The following is a 21,382-nucleotide window of genomic DNA, read 5'->3' as shown; positions in this document are numbered from 1 at the left end:
CAGTAAATTTATTCATAAAAACAGGCATCTCTTTAAGTATGTATTACAAAGTAACGTACAAAGGCAACTTTAGTAGGAATATATAGTATGTGGTACAGTTTATTAAACAAAAATATGTACATATTACATATGCATTTTGCATGAACAATACACACAGTACACAAAATTAACGTTTAAAAAAATCCTTTATTTTGGTCTGTCTAAGCAAGCCTACACGCTTACGAGCAGCTAAGTCACGTACTTTTTTCATTACAGATATCTGAAAGTGAGCGAGTACACAGTTCGGTTAAGCGGTCGTTCGGTTGACCGACGTTCGGATAATCGACGCTCTACTGTACCATGTAATCGCAAAATATAGTTTATTGGTGCAAAATAAATAGAAAGTTTGAATTTTGCATAATTTCCAGGATAATTAAATTCCTCGAAAGTGGCATGCGGTATTTTTGCGGACCCCGTGAAAGACTAATATGCCGAAAAAGTATCGGCAGTAGATGAAATTCCAACTGATACTGATACGAGGGTGTATCCAAAAAAAAAGATTTTTTTTAAAAAAAACAACTTTATCACCTTCAAAGACTCTCCATGACACTTAATACATTTGTCCAATCTGTGATTCCATTCTTGGAAACGTTTTTTAAACTCATCTGTTGAGTTGGCTGACAGCTCCTTCCTTGTTTTTTTCTTCACCTCTTCTACGTCGTCAAATCGCTGTCCCTTCATGTCCCTCTTCATTCGGGGAAACAAAAAAAAAGTCTCACAGAGCGATGTCAGGTGAGTAAGGGGCATGGAGCAAGAGAGTCATGCTGTTTTTTGCCAAAAACTTGTGCACTGAGATGGCTGTGTGCGCATGTGCATTGTCATGGTGGCACAAATTTCGCAGCGACCCTTCTCATTCCCAAATCTTCCGTTCGCTAAACCGAGCTCCAAGATAGTCCAGATAACATCCCCAGCTCTTCAATGGTCCATCTTAGAGCATAAGTTCACGAATTTTGTCGACATTTTCGTCTGTTCTGGAAGTTGACGGACGTCCAGAACAAGGTTTATCATCAATGGACATGTCACTTTTTTGAAGCAAGAAAACCATTCGCACACTGAAGTTTTTCCCATAGCGCTGTCACAACAGTTTCTGCGGCATTTTTCCCGAGCAGGAAACAAAATTTCACAGCCGCATTCTGTTCTGTACATCGACCATCACAAATAACGAGGTGCGAGCAAAACTGCTTTTCCAAAAAAAATTCACCGTGACCAGAGACAACCTTCCCCGGCGAAGCCACTAGGTGCACTGAACTCACGAGTTGCTCGACGCTTGCCTAGCGGGAAAAATTCGTACTACGGAAGCTCCGCCCAGCACAGCGCTATTCCAGTTGTTTTTTTTGGGTACCCCCTCATACATTGGCATCGGTTTAGCCTTACTTTATTATTTTTATTATCAGACGGATAAATTGCATGAAAGAGAAATTTTTACCTGCTGTATTGTATGGTATTGAGAATTCAACTTGCTTGAACTCCACAGCATAGTGACTTATCACTATTGACTAGTAATCAAAGCATCTTGGATTCAATTCCTGTATGTCCTGTCCTGTATTAGTCTATATGAGAATAAAGTGGATTTTTTAAAATTCAATTAACATGTTTAAATGTTAAGCAAAACAATGGATGTGAATGTTTAATGTATTAGGATTGGCCAGTAATAGCTCATCACTAAAATTGCCAAAAATTGGGCTGATCCAATATATCTACAAACAATTTATATTTGATTACTTTTAGTTTTTGTTTTATAAGCATATGATCATGTATCACCAGTTTGTAAAATAAATGATTTTTTCTACAGCAAAATTCTCGTTTCATGATCATATTCATTAAGAATGTGAAATATTTGCTGTTTTATACCCACTTTACTATTCATAATAATTTTGCTTTTGATCAACATACAATTGCATTTCATCCAAAAGTATAGATGTGGGGGTTGTCATTTTTTTTGGGTCAGGATGGGAAATTAGAAAAATCCTGACATTAGAAATGGAAAATATTCAAGATTTCCCAACACTTTGTATATCTCAAATTCTACACACTATTTCAATTGAAAATGTGTTTTTCCATTTAATACAAATTAAGTTCCCAAAACATTTCCAACACTTATAGTGCAGAAAACTTGGAGAATTATCACTTTTAATATACAGTCATCTGAAATTTCTCAGTCAGGATCAGGACATGATTTTTTTTTCCTATGCAGGATCCATCCACCCCTATCCAAAAGCAAAGTTTGTCAAGAAGCATAATATTAAAAAAGGTAAAAAAAAAAAAAGTAAAGTGTTCCCCTGTGCATAGCACCACGCCATGAAGGCGTATAGGGGGTGTGGGGGTAACGCCCCACACTTTCTTGATCCGGTCGTGAGTGGGGGTGATGTGATCAGCATCACGCCCCTGACCACCTTTACCCCCCAGGGTTTCCCCCAGGTACCCATGTTATTCGACGCTGGGTAGGCGCCGGGGCCGCTTCCACCGTTAGAAAAGTTCCCGGATTTGAACCGGCCGGGGATCGAACCCGGGACCTTGAGCATGGTAGTCAGACGCGTTACCGACTGAGCCACCGCGGCCACATAATATTAAACTAAATATTAAAAATAATTCATTGGAACTTTTTTTACAGGAGGTATTATTTATTTAACACTTTTTTAACAACCTGTGTCTAAATAAATTTTAAAATTTGTAAAGTTTACTCTAACAAAGTTGCTACCGTGTAATAAACAGCTGTGAAAGAATGGTTGGTAGTAAAATGTAATATTCTTTTTCCACTCAAATGTTGCACATAATTGTTCTCATACCTCCGTAACGTTCTATGAGGAACGCGGGATGAAACCAAGAACCTTAACCATTATGGTGGGTGATGTAGCTTACTTAATCATTCAACCTCATTGGTGAGCACTCGCCCCTGGCAGATAACTTAATGGTAATGGGCGAGAGGTTACTTTACACACTTAGAAATGGCAAAACGCAAGCATTTGGGTTTATACCTTCAAGTCTAGATCAACATGGTTGGAATAGGGTAATACCTGTATCTCCGATAATGTAGCTCCCTGCAGAACGCTCGTAGAATCAATCCGTACTGGCTCAATCTCCCCAGTTGCTGCTGCTCCAAGACCAAAGACCCCACACCACCCGTTGCTCTCTAACTTATTCCTTCTTCCGATCCCCTGGTCATCGGCCTGCCATTCCAGGTGATCAGCACCTTAACTCCAATAGACCAGGAAGATCGGTTAATTACTGACATGGCATTCTACAAATACCTGAGAGAGCAATGGCCAGTGATAAGAGGTTAAGAATTCTGGCTTGCTACATTTCTCTATTTGGAGGAGATTGATACACCTCACACATGTTTTTATTAACACCACCAAATGCAGTAAATTATATTCAATAATAAGGGATGTGTTTTCTGTTAACTATATTTTTTATTGGTAAATTACATTTAAAATCTCCTATAAAATATAACTAAAAATAACTGAAAATATACACTGTTAGTCTGTTGAGTAGCTTTCCTATTTGCAATTTGTGGGAAATTATGACTAATCATTTGAAACATTTTTTCATATATAAATAAGTTATATTATAAATGGTATTAATAATTAATTTTATTTTTGTTTCCATGAGAAACTAACTAACTAACTAACTAACTCTCTAGCCTTCTTAAACCCGAAGGTTCATGGCTGCAGCAACACAGGCCTTCCATGTTTCCCTATTTTGAGCAAGTTCTATATACTCTTTTCCATCCCTACCGATTTCCCTTAGCTCCATCTCAACGTTGTCCCTCCATCTTCGTCTTGGCCTTCCTACTGGTCTCTTACCATCAGGTTTCCCAACAAGAATCCTGTAAACTCCTCGTTCCTCTCCCATTCGTGCCACATGGCCTGCCCACCTAAGTCTTCTTGATTTAATTATTCTAATAATATCTGGACATGAATACAAATTATGTAGTTCTAAATTATGTAACCTTCTCCACTCACCTGTCTCCTCATCCCTTTTAGGTCCAAATATTTTCCTAAGGATCTTATTTTCAAATACTCTCAATTTATGTTCCTCTTTCAATGTAAGGGACCAAGTTTCACATGCATATAACACTACAGGCAAAATTACTGTTTTGTATATTTTAACTTTCAGTTTCTTAGATATTAAACGAGAAGATAAAAGTTTATGAAGAGAGAAGTAACATGCATTTCCTGAATTAAGCCTACTTTTTATTTCCTCTTTAATATAATTTTCATTTGTTAATATTACTCCTAAGTATTTGAATTTGGAAACTGGTTCAAACGAGTTGTTATCAATAATTAGATTTTGATTACTACCTAACACTTGGTTTCGGCCTGTAAGCATATATTTAGTTTTCTCTTTGTTAACTTCCATGAGAAACAAAAAGTGTAATTATTTATTACAACCATGTCAAATGAGGTATTACGTAAGGTACAGAAGTGAATGACGTGCGACAGTCCATAATACAAACAAATTTATTTGGTAAGAATGCCAAGGGAACAAAAAATAAACTTACTATTCATTGATCCGGACGCACGCACGCTCGCTCTCTGTGTGTGTGTGTTTTTTTTTTATTTATGAAAGGAGTGTACAATATCAAAATCCAGTAATTACTTCCGGTACCTGTACAATGGTTTATTACAGTCTCTAATTTTATCTCTAAGAAAAATGCTTTTTTCTTCTTCCCAGTAAGGACTTCCTCACAGTTACATAGGTGACATAGTTAATAAACAAATATATACAATAACATATTTTCAAAACCATGGTAATAAAAATAATACTCTACAGCTACAATTCAAATATATAAAAATAGACCCTCTGGCTAGAAAACAGAACACCAATGAGTAGACCTGTTGGTCAGCCCTAGAGAAGGGTCAAGTTAAAAGATATGGCAAAATTAGGGCCGAGCCAGTGGAATTGGTATCATGATTGCTTTGTTTTATTTGACTTCGCTTTTTTGCCACTTTCGGCTAATCGTGGAATCGGGGATGATATGATGAAGGCACACTTGCAAATAACACCCAGGCTCCCTGGCATCACGATGCACTAATCACGAAGATCAGCAGGTATCGGTACCAGAAGCAATTTTTTGTTGTTTGCAAAACTGGCATGCAAGACTTTTATGTAATTAATTATCCTGGAAGTTATGCAAAATGTGTTAAAGTATTGCATGAAAAAATTGATTCTGTGATTCCTTAACATGTATTTTAATCCAATTCTGGAATGCGGAAAAACGAAAGTTCATGTACGTAATGTATTTTAATATTCTGATAAAATTATTGAATATTTTTAAAGCTAAACTCTTGGTAAATTGATGCATATAATTGCATACTTAAACACTAATATTAATAATTTCAACAACTCTTTAACTTTTAAAATTTTGAAGCATCGGTACGGTACAAATTGGTGCGAGTATCGGCTCAGCCCTAGGGAAAATGTCTCATAAAAGGGGGCAAATATAGAAAAAAATATGTTCTTATTCCATGGTGTTACAGTATTTGAAGGTGAAAGACTTGGCAATCTGGAAGTCTAATATCCAGAATGTCACCCGTTATCTGGGTGTGTTCTTGCTACTGTGAATACAAAATTGAATCCACTTGATCAAAAGAACCTATACTCTGTCCTGTGTATCTCTGTAGCAAGGCTGCACATAGTGGCAGAGAAAGGAAGGGGGGATCTGGTGGTCAGAGCGAAGCAATACACGCTGCTGCAGTCACTTTTCCCCCTCCACACAATCCCATTCCCTCTCACGTGTTCATTGGCAGAGCCGTCTTGCGTCACTACTTGAGTAGACACTTGTTTTCATTCACATGCTCCAGGGATAACAGAGACAGAGTATAGCAACCATTATTTGGAAGTAAACAAAGAAAATTCTTCTGGCAAGCCTAGTGGTGTGTTTAGTCCCACTGCTACTGTTTACTCACGTTACTTTGTCATGGTTTTTTTTTTGGCCACTTTTGACTAATTGTGACACACTTGAACTTGTGATAACATGAAATTAATGAATGGGGACTCGCATAAGAAAGGCAAGGCAGTCCAAATCTTAAGCTGAACCCTTACGATACTAATTCGTTGACATCACAGACATACACAGGGACATGTTATCATACTCTTGAGAGAAACAAGAGTAGTTCCTATACAATCTTCATAAATGCTTAATATCAACATGAAATCCATGTAGAAAAAATATTTACATATTAGAGTAAAATTTTTTAACCCATAGATTCGTTTTTTTTCGTACTCTAAGATTCACAGATGTCATTGCACAATCATCATATTTAATTTCAACAAATGCAATATTTCCGTCAAATCTATTTTTGTGTTAAAATTCACGACTCTTCTCCAGAAAATTCCTTCCATAATCCCTGGAAATGCTCCTGGTAAGGTTGCACTAAACTGGCATTCCCTGTAATTAGCAAATTATCCCAGTTCCCTGATATGGCTTGCCACGTCCAATTGAAGCTCCCGGTTCCCACCATCTTTCCATCCACAACAATGAATTTATGGTGCATCAAGTGTGGAGACTTCTTCATTCGGACTGGAACACCTGTGAAGAGAGAGAGAATACATTAGCAATACTATAAGCCAGGGATTTCCAAACATTTTCTTTTCACGACACCCTTAGTTTTTCAAGATTTTTCCACGGTGCCCAAGTCAGTTGTAGGCCTATCTAACATTTGCAAATGCTCAATTAGTGTGGGTAGGTTGCTTGCCTTAAGTTAAAAAATAAACACACGTTTCAAATTCAGAGACATTTCACATGTAAACAGTGCTAAATAAACACATATTTGGATTGATGCGATGGTCCAATTCTAAAACCACGTGTAGACTAACAAGTAAGTGTCATTTCGGTGTAAATATTGGGACATTTTGTTGCACCCCTGGAAGCCAGCCACTCCGGGGCTCCACAGCGCACACTTTGGGAACCATTCATCATCATCATCCTTTGCAGTTTCCTGCCTCTGGCTGGGTCGGCATAGAAATCAAGCCTCTCCATTTTTTCCTGGTCTTCCACCACTCCTAATACTCTCTATCATCTGCTCTTTCCACTGACATCTTGGTCTCTCCCTTGGCCTTATTGCCACTCCTTGTGCATGGTAAGCTCTTACTGGTAGTCTTTCTGCATCCATCCTCTTCATGTGTCATCTCATCTGTGCCAGATCTATCCTGTCCTGAAGCTTCACCACACCCACTGTCTGTCGGATCTCCTCATTCCTTATTTTATTCCTTCTAGTCTTCCGCAATAGACTCCTTAAAATGTCATCTCCACTGCCTGCATCTTTCTTTTGCCTCTCGCTGTCATTGGGAACCATTGCTGTAAGCTATCTTTGGCAGAAGGTAGCACTTTATTCTGAACGTTTGTATTAGTTATAATGGCCAAGGTACCAAATGTGTACTGATTTTTGTAAGTTATCAAAATGTACAATTCTAAATGTACAGAGTGGTCACAAAGTGGGCGTACCCCCTTTATTTTCAGCACTACGGTCGTTATGGTTGAATGCTTGATACGGACATATAACTGACGGTTTAAGAGTCCAGATCATTGGTATCGTATTGAGACATACTTTTACTAAGCTTGTGAGCCCTTTAGATGAATGTAATTCTTACCATTGGGGGTTAACGGTAGCCCGCAAGCTCTCACTTGGCTGCATCTGCTAACTGCGGGAGGTACCTAAATGAACTTAAATTTACAGAACCCTTTAAAGAATGGCAACTCTCTTGTATTTGGGTTACAATGACCTTAAGTCTGCAAAGGCAAGGATGGCATTAGAAAAGCATATTACCTGTCTCTCTCTTGAAGCGTGGATCGAAGAATTTCTAAATTAACTCTCACTTGCTTGCTGAAGTTCGCCACTTAAATTGTCTCTCAGCTTCGCAGCACTTCACTCCCAAACAAGTTTCTAAAAGTGTGCAGCCTGAATCTCCTTCAAAAGTAAACTCCCTCTCCTCTCTTCAAAACTCAAGAACCCTCTTTTCTTACTCCCGAACAACTTTCCTGTTCTCTTCCTTTCCTAACTCCAAGACCAACTGTCCCGTGCAAGATGCAACTTGCATCCACCCTGATCAAAACTCCTCCCCTTTTTCTCTCTCATCACATTTTCCTCTGCAAATACTGGTGAATGCTTTTCACTGAGCTGGCACTGAAGTTAACACATTCCTTATATTTCCTGCCAGGGTACCTAGCTAAACGTAACTCGAATATGAAAATGAGGGATACGTAATGGTATGGAGATGCCATTTTTGTAGCACAGCCAAACTCTTTGCCATGTTCTGCCAGATTTTTTTGCGGAGATTAATACAGGGTCACATATGTGAAGGCATCTTTCACAGCTGCTCATAAGTCTTGTGTGGATGAATCGCCAGAGGTGAGGTTGGGACTTCTTGGAAGGCCAGGCTAAGGTGGGTGGGTAACCTTCAGTACCTCTTCCAATCCACCACCCGGGAAATGACAATCTCCCTGCCGATGTTCTAGACTTTTAAAGTGGAGTACACCCACTTTGTGACAACTCTACTTAAGTCAGTCACGTTGTGTACAGAGCTTTGAAAAATGACTGTCTGGGTTTGATAAAGTTCTTACTGATATGCTGTTATTAAAAATAATTAACGTTGCCACTGTAACGTTTTACTATCTACCAAGTTTTTGTGTGCCTCTCGTTCTTAACACTACAGTGGTTGTACAGATCACTGTTCCAATCCATAGAATATTATCGTTTTTACCCATTATTTGTCAAAATTTATCTGGTTTCATAGCGAGAATGTCCTTTTTGAAGTATTCTTGGTCACTTAACAAAACACTATAAGTTATTTCACTCAACACATTGCAGGAGGAGAAAATTCTAAATCAAGTGCATTACATTTCGATGTGATGAAACCAAACAAAAATAGATATCTTAGAATCTTACTTTTATTTTTTCCCAAAAAAATTCAAAAATAGATTTTTTGGCGATCTTGACACCCCCACTTCATATATTTATAACACATTTTAGGAGCATGTACTTATATATATAGAAACACTACATATCCAAAAACTCCTGTCAATGGTCAAGCGAATCACTATTGTGCTCCACTGAAATATGAGCTCACACACGGCTGAACAAACAAAGTTCCTAGACTGTTCTAAGAACGTACAGTGGGATCCATGAGTATTACCATGCAAATTGTCCATCACCATGTTCATGGACTTTATTATTTGACCCAAGAGTTGAAAGAAAACTCAAAACAAGCTGTTGACAACTTCTGCACCAGCATACATAAAAATCCATCGCTTAAAAATACACAGGATGTAAGAGAAAAATTAATCAAAATAGTCATGGGCAATTTGCCGAGCAATACTAGTGGATCCCACTGTACACTAGGAGCCAAGATCAATAGTGTTGCCAAACTGCAGTAGCATGTGAGAATATATCAGTGCAGTGTTGAGGTGTAGTTGTGTTTGCACACATTCAATAATTGGGAAGCTCTACATGGATAATTATTAGTTGTAGAAAGCATGAAATAGCAAATTGAACATTAACTTACCAGCTTTTCGAAGGTTCACAATCTCGGAACCATTACTGACAGCCATGTCGTAGTCTGCAATGACTCTCACCTTGGCACCCCTTTGATGCACTCTGATAATAGTTTCTGCTAGGTCATGGCAAGTTATTAAGTATATGCACACATCCAAGGACGTAGTAGCTCTCTCCAAGAATTTGATAAGTCGCCTGGCAAAACAAAGTTATCAAACTAAGTGTGACAATACTACTAGAATTAACATGACATTATGCAATAGCAAATGGCATGAGATGCCAATTATTGTAACACTTATTAATATTAGTTTACATTATCAACCAAAATAAAATGTTAAGGAGGAGGCATGTTTAATGCTTCGTGGGTCGCATGAGAAAAGTTATGTTCATGGTCACGCACTGTGCCAGAAATCGTGTTTTTAAAATATGCTAAATTAATGGACTAAAACACTAAATACTCAATTACTACAAATACATCTTTTCTTTCAACAATTGAGATTCTATGAAACTATAAAAATTGAAATTCTGTAAAATTATAAAAAGGCACTCTTCGTTAGTTGGGCACGGAACGGCAGACCGGATTTTCAGTATAAACTAGGTACGTCTATAGTCGGGCATGGAGTCGGACAGCAAGGGGCTACAACGAACCCTCTCTAGCGGTTTGAAAATCTTACTAACATTAAAAATAAAATCATGGTATAAAAGAGGAAGGTTAAAAACTCAGCTAGACAGAGGGGGAGTGGTGACAAAAAAATAATAAATAACCATGTTAAAACTACACACCCGGAACTAGAGACCGTGCGCGACCAATGCAGGGTTAAAAAGACTCAAATATCATACCAGGAAAGGAGGAAAAAATTGTTGCTTTCACATTCTATGTTCTGGTCGTGCATTGAATTTTACAAGTTGCACAGAAGGACGAGGAAGGCATTTAGGGTAGACATTTACTATCCGTCGGACACCTATAACTTCTTCGTTTTGTCAATTTTTGACATTCGTACTTACCTATCCGCTTCGCGGAACATTCCTTAAGGTGTATTGACTTTTTTTTTTATCAAAGTAATTGCAATTTTTCACATTACGAGTACTTCTTTCTCGCAGTCTTTTCGTTTGCCTGAGACACAATATGGCGCATACACCTTCCTACATAATCGCGTGTAGTGCTTGTGTTTTGTCGATTTTCATTCGTTATGCGGTGTTTCAACCTTCGGAACCCAAGAAATACCCGTGAACAAAGCACATTTGATCCAATTTTTTTTTAAAAAAATTTTCGCATTGTTTTACGAAGAAAATTGTAATTTTCGTGCCGCTATCCGTGAATAGTTTTTGGAGCTATCCGTCCCGGAATTGGTGGGAAATTTAAACTAAAAAATTATTTTCGTTTGAAATTTTTGAGTCCAAATTTCCCACCGATTCCGGGCTCCACCCCTGGGGTAATCGACCTACTGCTACCGCGGCCCCGCCTCCAGTCCGCTATTCTCTGGCTACCCGGTTTTCTCTATAGAGTCCCTGTTAAAGGCATGTTAGAAATTGGCTGGAGTTTTAGCCCCAAAATTTTAAATTTGAAGAAATCAGTTTCCAGGATACGGAAAACTTACCTGAATTTCACCACGCATCCATGACACGTCATATTAGACATATGGCATATTAAGACACAGCCCATTCCTTCTAACGAGTAGCTTACATTCACTGCCACATTTTCGACATTCCTTTCCTTTCTTCACAATCCCGTGTTCAATTAAATGTAAAAAATCCACTGGATCTTCCACACCCGGTACGAATTTCACCATGCATCCACAACACATCATGTTTCTAACTTTCGTTGCAAACACAGACAGTTCGAAACACTGGATACCCGAAGAACATGAACAAAACACAATCACGACATGTGATGATGTACGAAGGTGTACGCGCCAAAGGCTATTGTCCGTCGGAGAATTAATTTTCAACAAAGATCATGAATTTCCGCTATGAAACATTCCCACATCACACAAAACACCTTCCAGATGTTAGACAATGCTACAGGAAGTTATTACCGTAAGTAGTTTCTTGTGTAAAAATGAAGAAATCTGTCTGATGAATAGTAAATTAGTACCGCATTTAGAATACTGAAAATGTGCATGTACAGAGCATTCCCTGACATTCGCTACGAGACTCGGCGGCAAGCGGCCCGGCATCAGCGCTTGTCTCCCGATGAACGGGTCTGCGACAATCGCACGCTACAGTCTGTTTTTTTCGCTCTCTTTCCCTTTCTGTTGACGTTGCAGACTGACGCCAGTATAATCTTCCCTCGGAAGTTGTGTTGAAGATTGTGACTTAATATGGCACCACAAAAGTTTACATTACAACAAAGGATTTATCTTGTCAAGTGTTACTTCGGAAAGAGGAATTGTGGAGAAGTGCGACAACGTTTTGCAACGAAATTTCCTGGTGTTCCCGTTCCACATAGGACCACTATATTCAACCTCGTAAACAAGTTTAGAGTAACAGGGTCAGTTCTGAATAAAAGTTGAAAGAAAAATGGGGAAATCTAAAAAATAAAGTATACAAAGACAATCCGCACACCATCCGTGAGTTAAGAGAGTATTGTACGAAAAATCGGGAGAATTAAAGTAGACGAACTTGCACGTGTAAATGCCAATTTCCTTGGGAGATGCCAGGAATGTGTTGCAGCAGAGGGACATCATTTTCAACACCTTCTGTAGTCAAGGGTAGTACACAATATGAAAACTGTAATTTTAATAGCCGACTCTAGCGACTGTCGCAAACCCATTCAGCGGGAAAGACAAGCGCTGATGCAGGGCAGCTTTCCGCCGAGTCTCGTAGCGAATGTCAGGGAATGCTCTATAGAAGTAAGTGTGTAAACTAATCTGTACTTTTAAAACTTGCATAAAGTATTAAATTGTGAATAATTATGTCAAGAAAGCAATTTTGGCCCAAGTTCCTTTTTTGTTTTATTGTGATTTCATCATGCAATTTTTACATGGTTCGATTTCAATTTACGTCTGTTCCGCGGTGGCTCAGTTGGTAACGTGTCTGACTACCATGCTAAAGGTCTCGGGTTCGATCCCCGGCCAGTTCAAATCCGGGAACTTTTATAACGGAAGCGGCCCCGGCACCCACCCAGCATCGAATAACATGGGTACCTGAGGGGAACCCTGGGGGGTAAAGGTGGTCAGGGGCATGAAGCTGATCACATCACCCCTACTAACGACCGGATTAAGAAATTGTGGGGCGTTACCCCCTATACACCATGTCGAGGTGCTAAGCACAGGGGAGCACTTTACCTTTTTTTTTTTTTAACACATACTGCAGAGTTTTAGCGATTACTTACTGCATGTTTCCTTGACAACGGTGTTTTGCTTCCGTATATTTCTAATACAGGCTAGAATGTTTGACCTGGTATAGATTTCCTTTTGCTAGCCAACTTTCCCAGGCATCACGTGGACCTTTTCATCCTTTGGCAGAAGCCTTGGAGACATCACGTGTTTGGATCTCTGCCTACCAGGAGTTGCCGTTTCCTTCACATGGGCAATTTGAGTCATTTGTTGCCACATTCTTATAGTCATTAATGCCCAGGTGGTGGAGACATGTGTGCTTGTATTCAGTGGCAACGACACCCTGCAGACAGAGAAGGTTTCGGCAGAAGCCAAGCTAGGTTCAACCTCCTGGTCTATACTATAATTTTGTACTTGCCAACAGCCATTTGTTTACTACAAACTGTTCCAATACCTGCTTTCATAGTTAGGTTAGGAGGATCAAGTTTAGTTCCCTTAGCATTTTAATAACCCTAAATACTTTTGAAGTTAGGTTAGGTGGGTCAGGTTAAGTTCTCCTAGCATTAAAATAAGATCTCTAAATGCTTTCTGCTACTGATCGCAGACCGCAAGGCACCTCTAACATCTTATTTTACCAATACATTGAATTTTTTCGAAATGAAAACTACTGATTCGTTTCAGGAAGTTTCCAACACTAGTCTACGATACTTACTGCGGTAAAAATTTACTATCCTTCGGACACCTCTAATTTTTTCGTTTAGTCAATTTTTGACATTCGTACTTACGTATCTGCTTAGTGGAACATTCCTGAAGGTGTATCAACGTTGTTTTGATGAAATTAATTGCAATTTTTTCACATTACCAGTACGTCTTTCTGATAGGCCTTTTCGCTTGCCTGATACGAACTAACCTAACCACGCACCACTGGTTCGTGGGACTAGCGCCAATGGTTCGCAATTATTTCCAATTTCTAGATCCTGATACTAACACGACACCAAATTTTAAAATGTTTCCTAACCTAACCACGCATCAATGGTTCGTGGGGTTAGCACCAATGGTTCGCAATTATTTCCAATTTCTAGATCCTGATACTAACACGTCACCAAATTTTAACTATGTTTCCTAACCTAACAGAACTAACCTATCCACGCGCCAATGGTTCGTGGGGCTAGCGCCAATGGTTTCCTTTCAACGAACAACATGAATTTCAGCTATGAAACATTCCCACATCACACAAAACACCTTCCCGATGTTCGACAATGCTACAGGAACTTATTACGGTAAGTAGTTTCTTCTGTAAAAATTAATAAATGTGTCCCAAGGATAGTAAACAAGTACCACTGGTGTTTACATTTACTAACTAGCGGTGTCGGTTGTTGTTTTCCACATACCCTAGACTTGCATCTTCATGCAAATACGGGCTCGGGTTTCTCTTGGATCCTCCTTCAAGATAAAATTTGCCAACAGTAACTTCATCAGGGAAAAATAGGACATCATTGATTGAATCGGACTCTTCCTCTTTATTTGATTTTCTATTAAAGTAAAATTCTGTTAACTTTAGAACAGTGTGATACAGTAGAGCTCCAAGGACAAAACATAATGTTCCTTTCTTTAGTGACAACGCTTGTAATTCCATTATAATCTAATTAAGGCTCGATTTACCGACATTTACGATTTACAGGATTCACAAATCAAAATTCACTCGCTTTTGTTAATTTGTTTACACCGCTTAGCGTCAGCGACATCTATGCAATTTTTCTGAAACGACTAGTTTGGAACTCTTGCCGTAAGATGTCACCATATCACAGTCACACTCGTACAGCGCCTTGAATAACGTAGTGTGGAAAACTACCCAAGAAACTGGTTCCCGAGACGATGACAAGTAGATGGCAGTGCGATCGACACAGCTGCTAATTTTGTTATGAAAGTAATGCGGCTTAGTTAGTTTTTGGAATATATTGTGTAGATTTGTTTCTCTAGAAAGGCGGTAAGTGAATTGATGGAAACAGTTATATTTGTGGAGTGATTTGCAGTCAAGAAATGGCATTAATTTGGAAAGAAAAGTAAAATAAAATTAATAAATAAATAGCATGCGTAACACAAGAAGAAACATCGCAATGTGATTCCGGACGTCAGGTCTTGGACTGTGTATTAGAGTTTATTTTTCTATGTTATTAGAATATAAATAGTATCCTGAGAGATATTTCATACCGAGGAGACAAACCACAAATGTCGCTTGAAAGCGAGCAGTCGGAAATAATGCAGCCTTTCGAACCATAGGGACAAAAGCTCTGACTCCACCGTTTCCTCAAGGAGATTTTACACCAAAGCGACACGGGTCATTCGGTCCAAGGCAACTTTCATACCGAAGTGACACAAGTTGCTTGGAAAGGAGCCAATCAAGAGCAACATTTCACATCGTAGCGGCATGACGGGAAGCACAGGCCAGCGTTCGGTTGGTGAAAACCTCAAGCGATAAGTGTCGCGTGCCGCTTGTCGCTTTGGTGCGCAATCTCACTAAAGCAAGACACTCATTGCATCGCGTATGCGCGAACAACAAACCAAGGCAACATGTTGCAAGCTTGCTTGCAACGCTTGCTAATAGACTGAAGGCACCATGTCGCTTGTCACTTAGTTGGGACCCTCATGTGCAATGAATGCTATTTTACAATCTGGAAGTGTGTGTCCTAGTGTGACAGTGTGAACATCCCGTGTCGCTTGTCCCATTGGTTCGAAAGTTGCCTTACACTCATGTCGATGGCACTAAGATAGTTTTGTGGGGTTCCCCTTGTCGTTTCATGCAATCATCATTATCATCATCGCCGCGATTAGTTTAAAGCAGAAGAAAAGAGATAAATATCCAAAATACAAATGCTTCAGTGTGTATATCTTTAAAAGAAATGATGATGATGATGATAATAATAATGAACCTAATTCATACACAAAAATTTATTTGCCACGCGTATTTTTTCTCCCGTATTATTAACGAAAGTATAACGATAACAGAACGTGGTCGACTGTCTAGAATGTTCGTTAATATCTTCGCGACCACTGTACCAAATATCATAGCAATTATCACATTCATAGAAATGCTTCATGTAAAAGAATCAGACGTTGCAGCGAAAACTCCATTTACTTCCATTATAAGCAGACGAATGCCTAGCACGTGTACCGACACCAGCGCCTCTAGCGGTATCATTGTCGAGTGGAACCAGCCTGAGAGCGCAGAAGCATGCCGTTTTCCACACTACGTTATTCTATATAGGCGCTGTAACTGTGCTCTAGCCTTGTCTGCACTTATCGCACACCATTGACCATTTTGAGTTCACAACGCCCTTCGTCTGTCTGACGTAAGTCAGAAGAGCCTGTTGTTGTTATGTTTAATGCTCTTAGAATAAAAACACGATCAATACACTGCAATTTTTTGGGACTTGACGAAAATTTTATTTTTATGCTAAGAGCCCTAAACCTGCTTCACCAAACAATGAGAGCATTGATCCTGATGTCACACGATGAGAGGGCAGAGGTTCTCGTCTGTATTCTCGTTGTGCGAGAAATGAAACCCGTCTAAGAGAGAGAAAAGAAATTCAACAGTGTTTTGTCGAAAAACGTTGGTTTGGTTCGTGATGGACAAGGGAGATAGATAATTATAATTCTTGTTGTGGATTTGATAGTTTTTTTATTTCTGGCGTCTTAAAGAATTTTAGTTACGTTATGACTTAATTATTCAAATTCCGCTTGGATACCGAGTTAAATTTCTAGTAAGAAATTAATGTTTTTGAGATTTTGATATGATACTTATTCACTGGGTAAATAGTGTTAATTTTATAATTTTACACATTATGATCTCTATTTACGTGTTCGCCTAGACAAGTGCAGTTTTGGCAGACACCAGTGAAAATGATATCTATGAATACATAGAAGAATGTTGTCTGTTGTATGTTTGGTACCAGTTAGATAAGCCGGAGACACATTTAACTCGTTTATTTTCAAATAAAATTCATTTCTACTTACCTCATATGCATAGCAGAACATTTTTCAACTTTAGATCACTTTTTTTGCCCATGAAAAAAGCGTTATTTTTAACATTATAATTATTTATTGGTCGTTGCTAATTCGGCGGGCAAATCTTGACTCACGTTGTCTATTGTCAGCTGATATGCAGTATCGTCAGCTGATGTGCAGTGTTTCCAAACTTATGAACTGATAAATGCCGCACAAACTATTCACATGAGGTTTTTAAGCGAAAATTGATCCACAAACCATTCACGGAAGGTTAGGTTAGGCAAACAGAAAATTGGGTACTATTATAGTATAAGGGAAACACCTATAAATCATATATTTCACACTTTTTTACATTGCTAACGTAGTAGGTGAAATAATGAATTTCTAACGAAAATAATGTCTATTTCTTACATTAACGAGTACTTACTGTTGTTCCTTATTTCCCACAAACCATCCACGGGTAGCCCCCAAAACCATTGATGTTAGCCCAAGAATTCACGATAGCCTCACGAACCATCACGGGGGCGAGGTATGCCTACTAGGTTAGGTTCCATTAGCACTCCTTTCGTTCAATTTAGCATATACGGACAACATCGGCTTGTAGCAGCAGCAATATTGCGGATTGTGCTCTCGTGCAGAAAGCAAATGGCGGCAGCAGCAATAGCACGTCGGAAATAGATTTTCGTAGAAAACCACATGCATTTGCATTAAGATGGATCAAAACTACATTCCCGAACATCAACAACGCTACAGAAAATGATTTGCGTAAGTACTTTCTCCTGTGAATTTGAAGAAATCTGTCTCCCGTATAGTAAAGTGTTACCCAGAAAGCAAATGGCGGCAGCAACAATAGCACGTCGGAAATAGATTTTCGTAGAAAACCACATGCATTCGCATTCAAATGGATCAAAACTACATTCCCGAACTTCCACAACGCTACAGAAAATGATTTCCGTAAGTACTTTCTCCTGTAAATTTGAAGAAATCCGTTTCCCTTATACTATAATGTTACCGAAAATTTAATTGGAAAAAAAAACGCTCACACGTCATCTTGTAAAACTACCACGTGGTTGCTGCACTGACAGGAGGTTACGTAATCGAACGTACGGAACATTTGATTCACGTAGTCGACGGTAATGGTGGCACGAGCTATCGTGCAACGGAGATGCATGAATGACAAAAATACCTTACTTACAGGCCAAATAAGTTGCATGATTCGAAAATACAATTTCCGCGGCTTCAGAAAGTCCACAAGAACTCAATTCCGTAAGTACTTTCTCGTCTTTTCTCCTGTAAATTTCAAGAAATATGTCTCCGGCTTAGCTAATCGTTACCGTATGTTTTTGAAGCACAAGAAAGGTAATTTTATAGGATCTAAGTTTAAAAAAATTGTTAAGCATGGGATAATCCAGAATTTGCCCAAGTTCCTTTTGTTTTATTGCGATTTCATCATGCTACGAATGCAATTTTTACATAGTTCGATTTCGATTTATGTATGTTAACACATAATGCGGAGTTTTAGCGATCACTAAATATTTTTTTCAATATATGCTATCGTGGTTAGGTTAGGCAGGTTAGGTTTCGTTCCCTTAGCATTAAAATAAAGTCCCTAAATGCATTATACTAAGGTTCCGATTTACTTCTACATTCATTCCCAAGCTTCTATGATATTTACTTACTGTCGGTTGGCGACTGAGAGTATCTTGTCCATGAGATGTGCGTAAGGTAATCTTCAAGTTTTCTTTCAACATAAATAACTTATTTTCGAGTCCATACAGCACTCATTACTTTAAGGAATTTTCAAATTTCGTCTGACAATGATTTTCAAATTCTACGATAATTAGTCTTTGTGCTAGGATAAATCATAAAACAATCAGAACCGTTACCGGTTAGGGTATAATTTAACAATACAGGGAATTTCTCCAATTTGTTTGAAATTTCGGATACTTACTAATTTGTATCTCCTAATTTGGGTCACTAATCACGAATCTGCACACGAATCTGAATCCCACGGACCATTGGCGCTAGCCCCACGAACCATTGGCACGTGGTTAGGTTAGGCTAGGAAACATAGTTAAAAAATTTTAGGGTCGTAGTAATATCAGGAATATATATATTTCGTTCTTTAAGTATTCGAAACGGAAAATCTTGCGATAAATAATGAGCAATTGTGCATTGTCGGTTGCGATGACTGACCCTCTTATTTTGCAAGTTTGACACGTGAGCGCCAAATTTTAACTTCAGATTCGTGATTAGGAGCCCTAATTTAGTGAGTATGCCAAATTTCAAACAAAATGGAGAAATTCCCGGTATTGTAAAATCGCTCCCCGGTTAGGTAGTATAAGCATAATTAAATTTAAAAAAAAAAACCTCGTAAAAGAAATTGCACGTTTGGAAACAATGGGGAGACCGCGTGACTTTTGACGCTTGCGCCATCTGCAGGTAGATAATGGAAAGAACGGCATAATGTTGTCGCTTTACAGAAAATGCAAGTTCCTTACATAAAAAGTGATTATTTCTTGTTCTACACCATTCTATGGTGAAGTTTTCAGTTTCCGCGAAAGAAAATACCTCGAAGAACTTTGACAATGGTACAGAAACTGATTTCAGTAAGTAGTTTCTCCTGTAAATTTGGAGAAATCCGTTTGGGCGATATCGCATATTTACCAAAAAAAATATATTGTGGTGTTGATAAATCACTGATGCTGAGGTAGCTTGGATTTAGGAAATGATAGTCAATTTATTATTATTTTGGCTCTAGTCTAAATTCGGTAACTCCTTTATCGGCATTCATTTTCTGCACTAATTCTCTATAAATAAGCATTGGACAGGTTTATTTAAGTTACATCACTGCAGACTATAGTGATCTGAATGGCAGGGCATCTGACAGCCATGCAGGGTGGGTGAGCTTGGGTGGGAATTTTCCCTACTATGTCTGTGAAGATGACTATGGAGCTCACTCACCCTCTAATCAATGTGTACCAGGGCAAACTTTTGGGTAAAGGCAGCTGGAGCATGGTGCTGATCATATCACTTTCAGTATGGTCAAGGTTGAGAATGTGTGAGCCACAATCTCCTCCACACCTTATATGTGTCTTCATGGTGCAGTACAATGCAGAGACGTAAACTTTACCTTCTCACCACTTGTTTGTGCAGATTTTTCTCTATCTTTGCTATGTACTTACGGCATAGTCCATATCAATTCAGGCAGGGGGTTTACTTTCATAGTTTCAGATGTTATTGAATTAAACATATGTTAAAATTCAGGACAAAGTAAGAAACGTATTTTTTGTCCAAAAGAATTCCTGGCCCGAGATACAGGCCGCCAAAGATGGTGGCTCGGGTGTCATTTCTCACGTGCGATTTTCGGCAAAATATTAAAGTGCTCTGTCTCTGGAACGGTTCAAGATATTGTTTTTTTTTGTTTTTGTTCTTTTTAATTTGAAAGAGAATAATTTCCTGATTAAAATTATAACCTCCGTTTGGAAATATGTGTCCCAAGTTCTCTTGTTGTAGCCTTCTGAATTTTTTTTTGAAACTTCAAAAATATTTTTTTTTCAAAAATGCCAATGCCAATTTTTTTTCTTTCTGTTGATCAGTACCATACAGTTACTACATTCCCTGAAAAGGAGAACCACTTTTGAGTTTAACAGGTTTTATAAACAATGTTCATGTTTTAACTTCCGTGGCTAATTTCTTTATTGCAGTTTTTATTAACTTTTTGGTCTCAAAAACACCAATCTCAAAAATTCTGAGTATTTACAGGAATTGTATATCTAAGGGTACTACATATCCTGAAAAGGAGAACATGCCACTTTGGTTCTGGAATTTTACATAATGTTTTTTTTTTTTTTTTAAAAAAATCCACTCTTGGACCAGTGTGCTCAATGTGATGGAATTAAAACAATAAATTAAACAAAGTTGAAACTGGTGAAATGTTCCTATTCTTCTGGATTTTCTTGACATAGAACCTTCCAAATCATTAAAGGTCTTCTGGAACAATGTGGAAGCTTCCAGATATTTCCAGAATGTAACAGAACCATCTAGAACATTCTGGAACTATCCATATTATTCCAGAATGTAACAGAACCTTCTGGACTTCTAGTTCAAAGTTCAACGTGGCTAATTTTGTTTTTGGCATCAACATAGTTAATCTTTCTAGTCATCTACTAAACTGTTTAATGGAGTAGTTCTTTTTCGGTTAAATGAGAAAATTGGAGAGGACCAAGGGAGTTCTAGTTGTAATCATTTCTGTATTTGCGGATCTGGAAATGCCGTGACTAGACGATCACATATGGCTGGACCAGTGATCCAATAATATGGAAAAGATGGAAAGCTGTGAATTTAGTATTGGGTACGAGAAATGATCCATGGTATTCTGAAGTCAACATCGTGGCCTAAACTCTTGGTAGTTAAAAAAGGGGTAAGCAAAGTTGTGTAGGATTTATTCGTAGTTTACTTTAATGTTAAGTATTCAACCTGTTTCCTCTGACTGGCCAATGTTGATGTGAGGTGGTCGTTAGTCATTTTTTTTTGGATTGCTTAAAGCTAATTTCTTTTCTTAAA

General features: G+C 38.4%; 2 protein-coding genes across 2 annotated transcripts in view; one reads left to right on the top strand and one right to left on the bottom strand.

Moving 5' to 3' along the window:
- Window positions 1-4,750: 4,750 nt before the first annotated feature.
- Window positions 4,751-14,526, bottom strand: zuc (Mitochondrial cardiolipin hydrolase zuc). The gene is made up of 3 exons (XM_083136555.1): window positions 14,203-14,526; window positions 9,544-9,728; window positions 4,751-6,571 (listed from the first exon to the last, which is right to left on the bottom strand). The coding sequence occupies exons 1-3, from the start codon at window positions 14,445-14,447 to the stop codon at window positions 6,354-6,356; spliced, it is 648 nt and encodes a 215-aa protein (XP_082992681.1). The 5' UTR covers window positions 14,448-14,526; the 3' UTR covers window positions 4,751-6,353.
- A 1,889-nt stretch (window positions 14,527-16,415) lies between these two features.
- LOC145999384 (18S rRNA aminocarboxypropyltransferase) overlaps window positions 16,416-21,382 on the top strand; it is a 28,760-nt gene continuing 23,793 nt past the window's right edge. The window contains exon 1 of the mRNA XM_083136329.1: window positions 16,416-16,620. The gene's annotated coding sequence lies outside the window, so the exon portion shown is untranslated. The remainder of the gene's footprint in view (window positions 16,621-21,382) is intronic.

This window comes from Lepisma saccharinum, chromosome 15 (assembly GCF_977018435.1).
Source record: "Lepisma saccharinum chromosome 15, izLepSacc3.1, whole genome shotgun sequence".
Lineage (NCBI taxonomy): Eukaryota > Metazoa > Arthropoda > Insecta > Zygentoma > Lepismatidae > Lepisma > Lepisma saccharinum.
This window is presented reverse-complemented; position numbering and strand designations above follow the sequence as displayed.

Bases quoted from the DNA above. Each gene is read 5' to 3' on its own strand.
- zuc (XM_083136555.1), bottom strand. From the start codon at position 14,447: ATGGAATTACAAGCGTTGTCACTAAAGAAAGGAACATTATGTTTTGTC. The intron at 9,729-14,202 runs GTATGTGGAAAA...TTGTTTTGCCAG, and splicing joins CATGAAGATGCAAGTCTAGG to GCGACTTATCAAATTCTTGG. The intron at 6,572-9,543 runs GTAAGTTAATGT...CTCTCTTCACAG, and splicing joins TGTGAACCTTCGAAAAGCTG to GTGTTCCAGTCCGAATGAAG.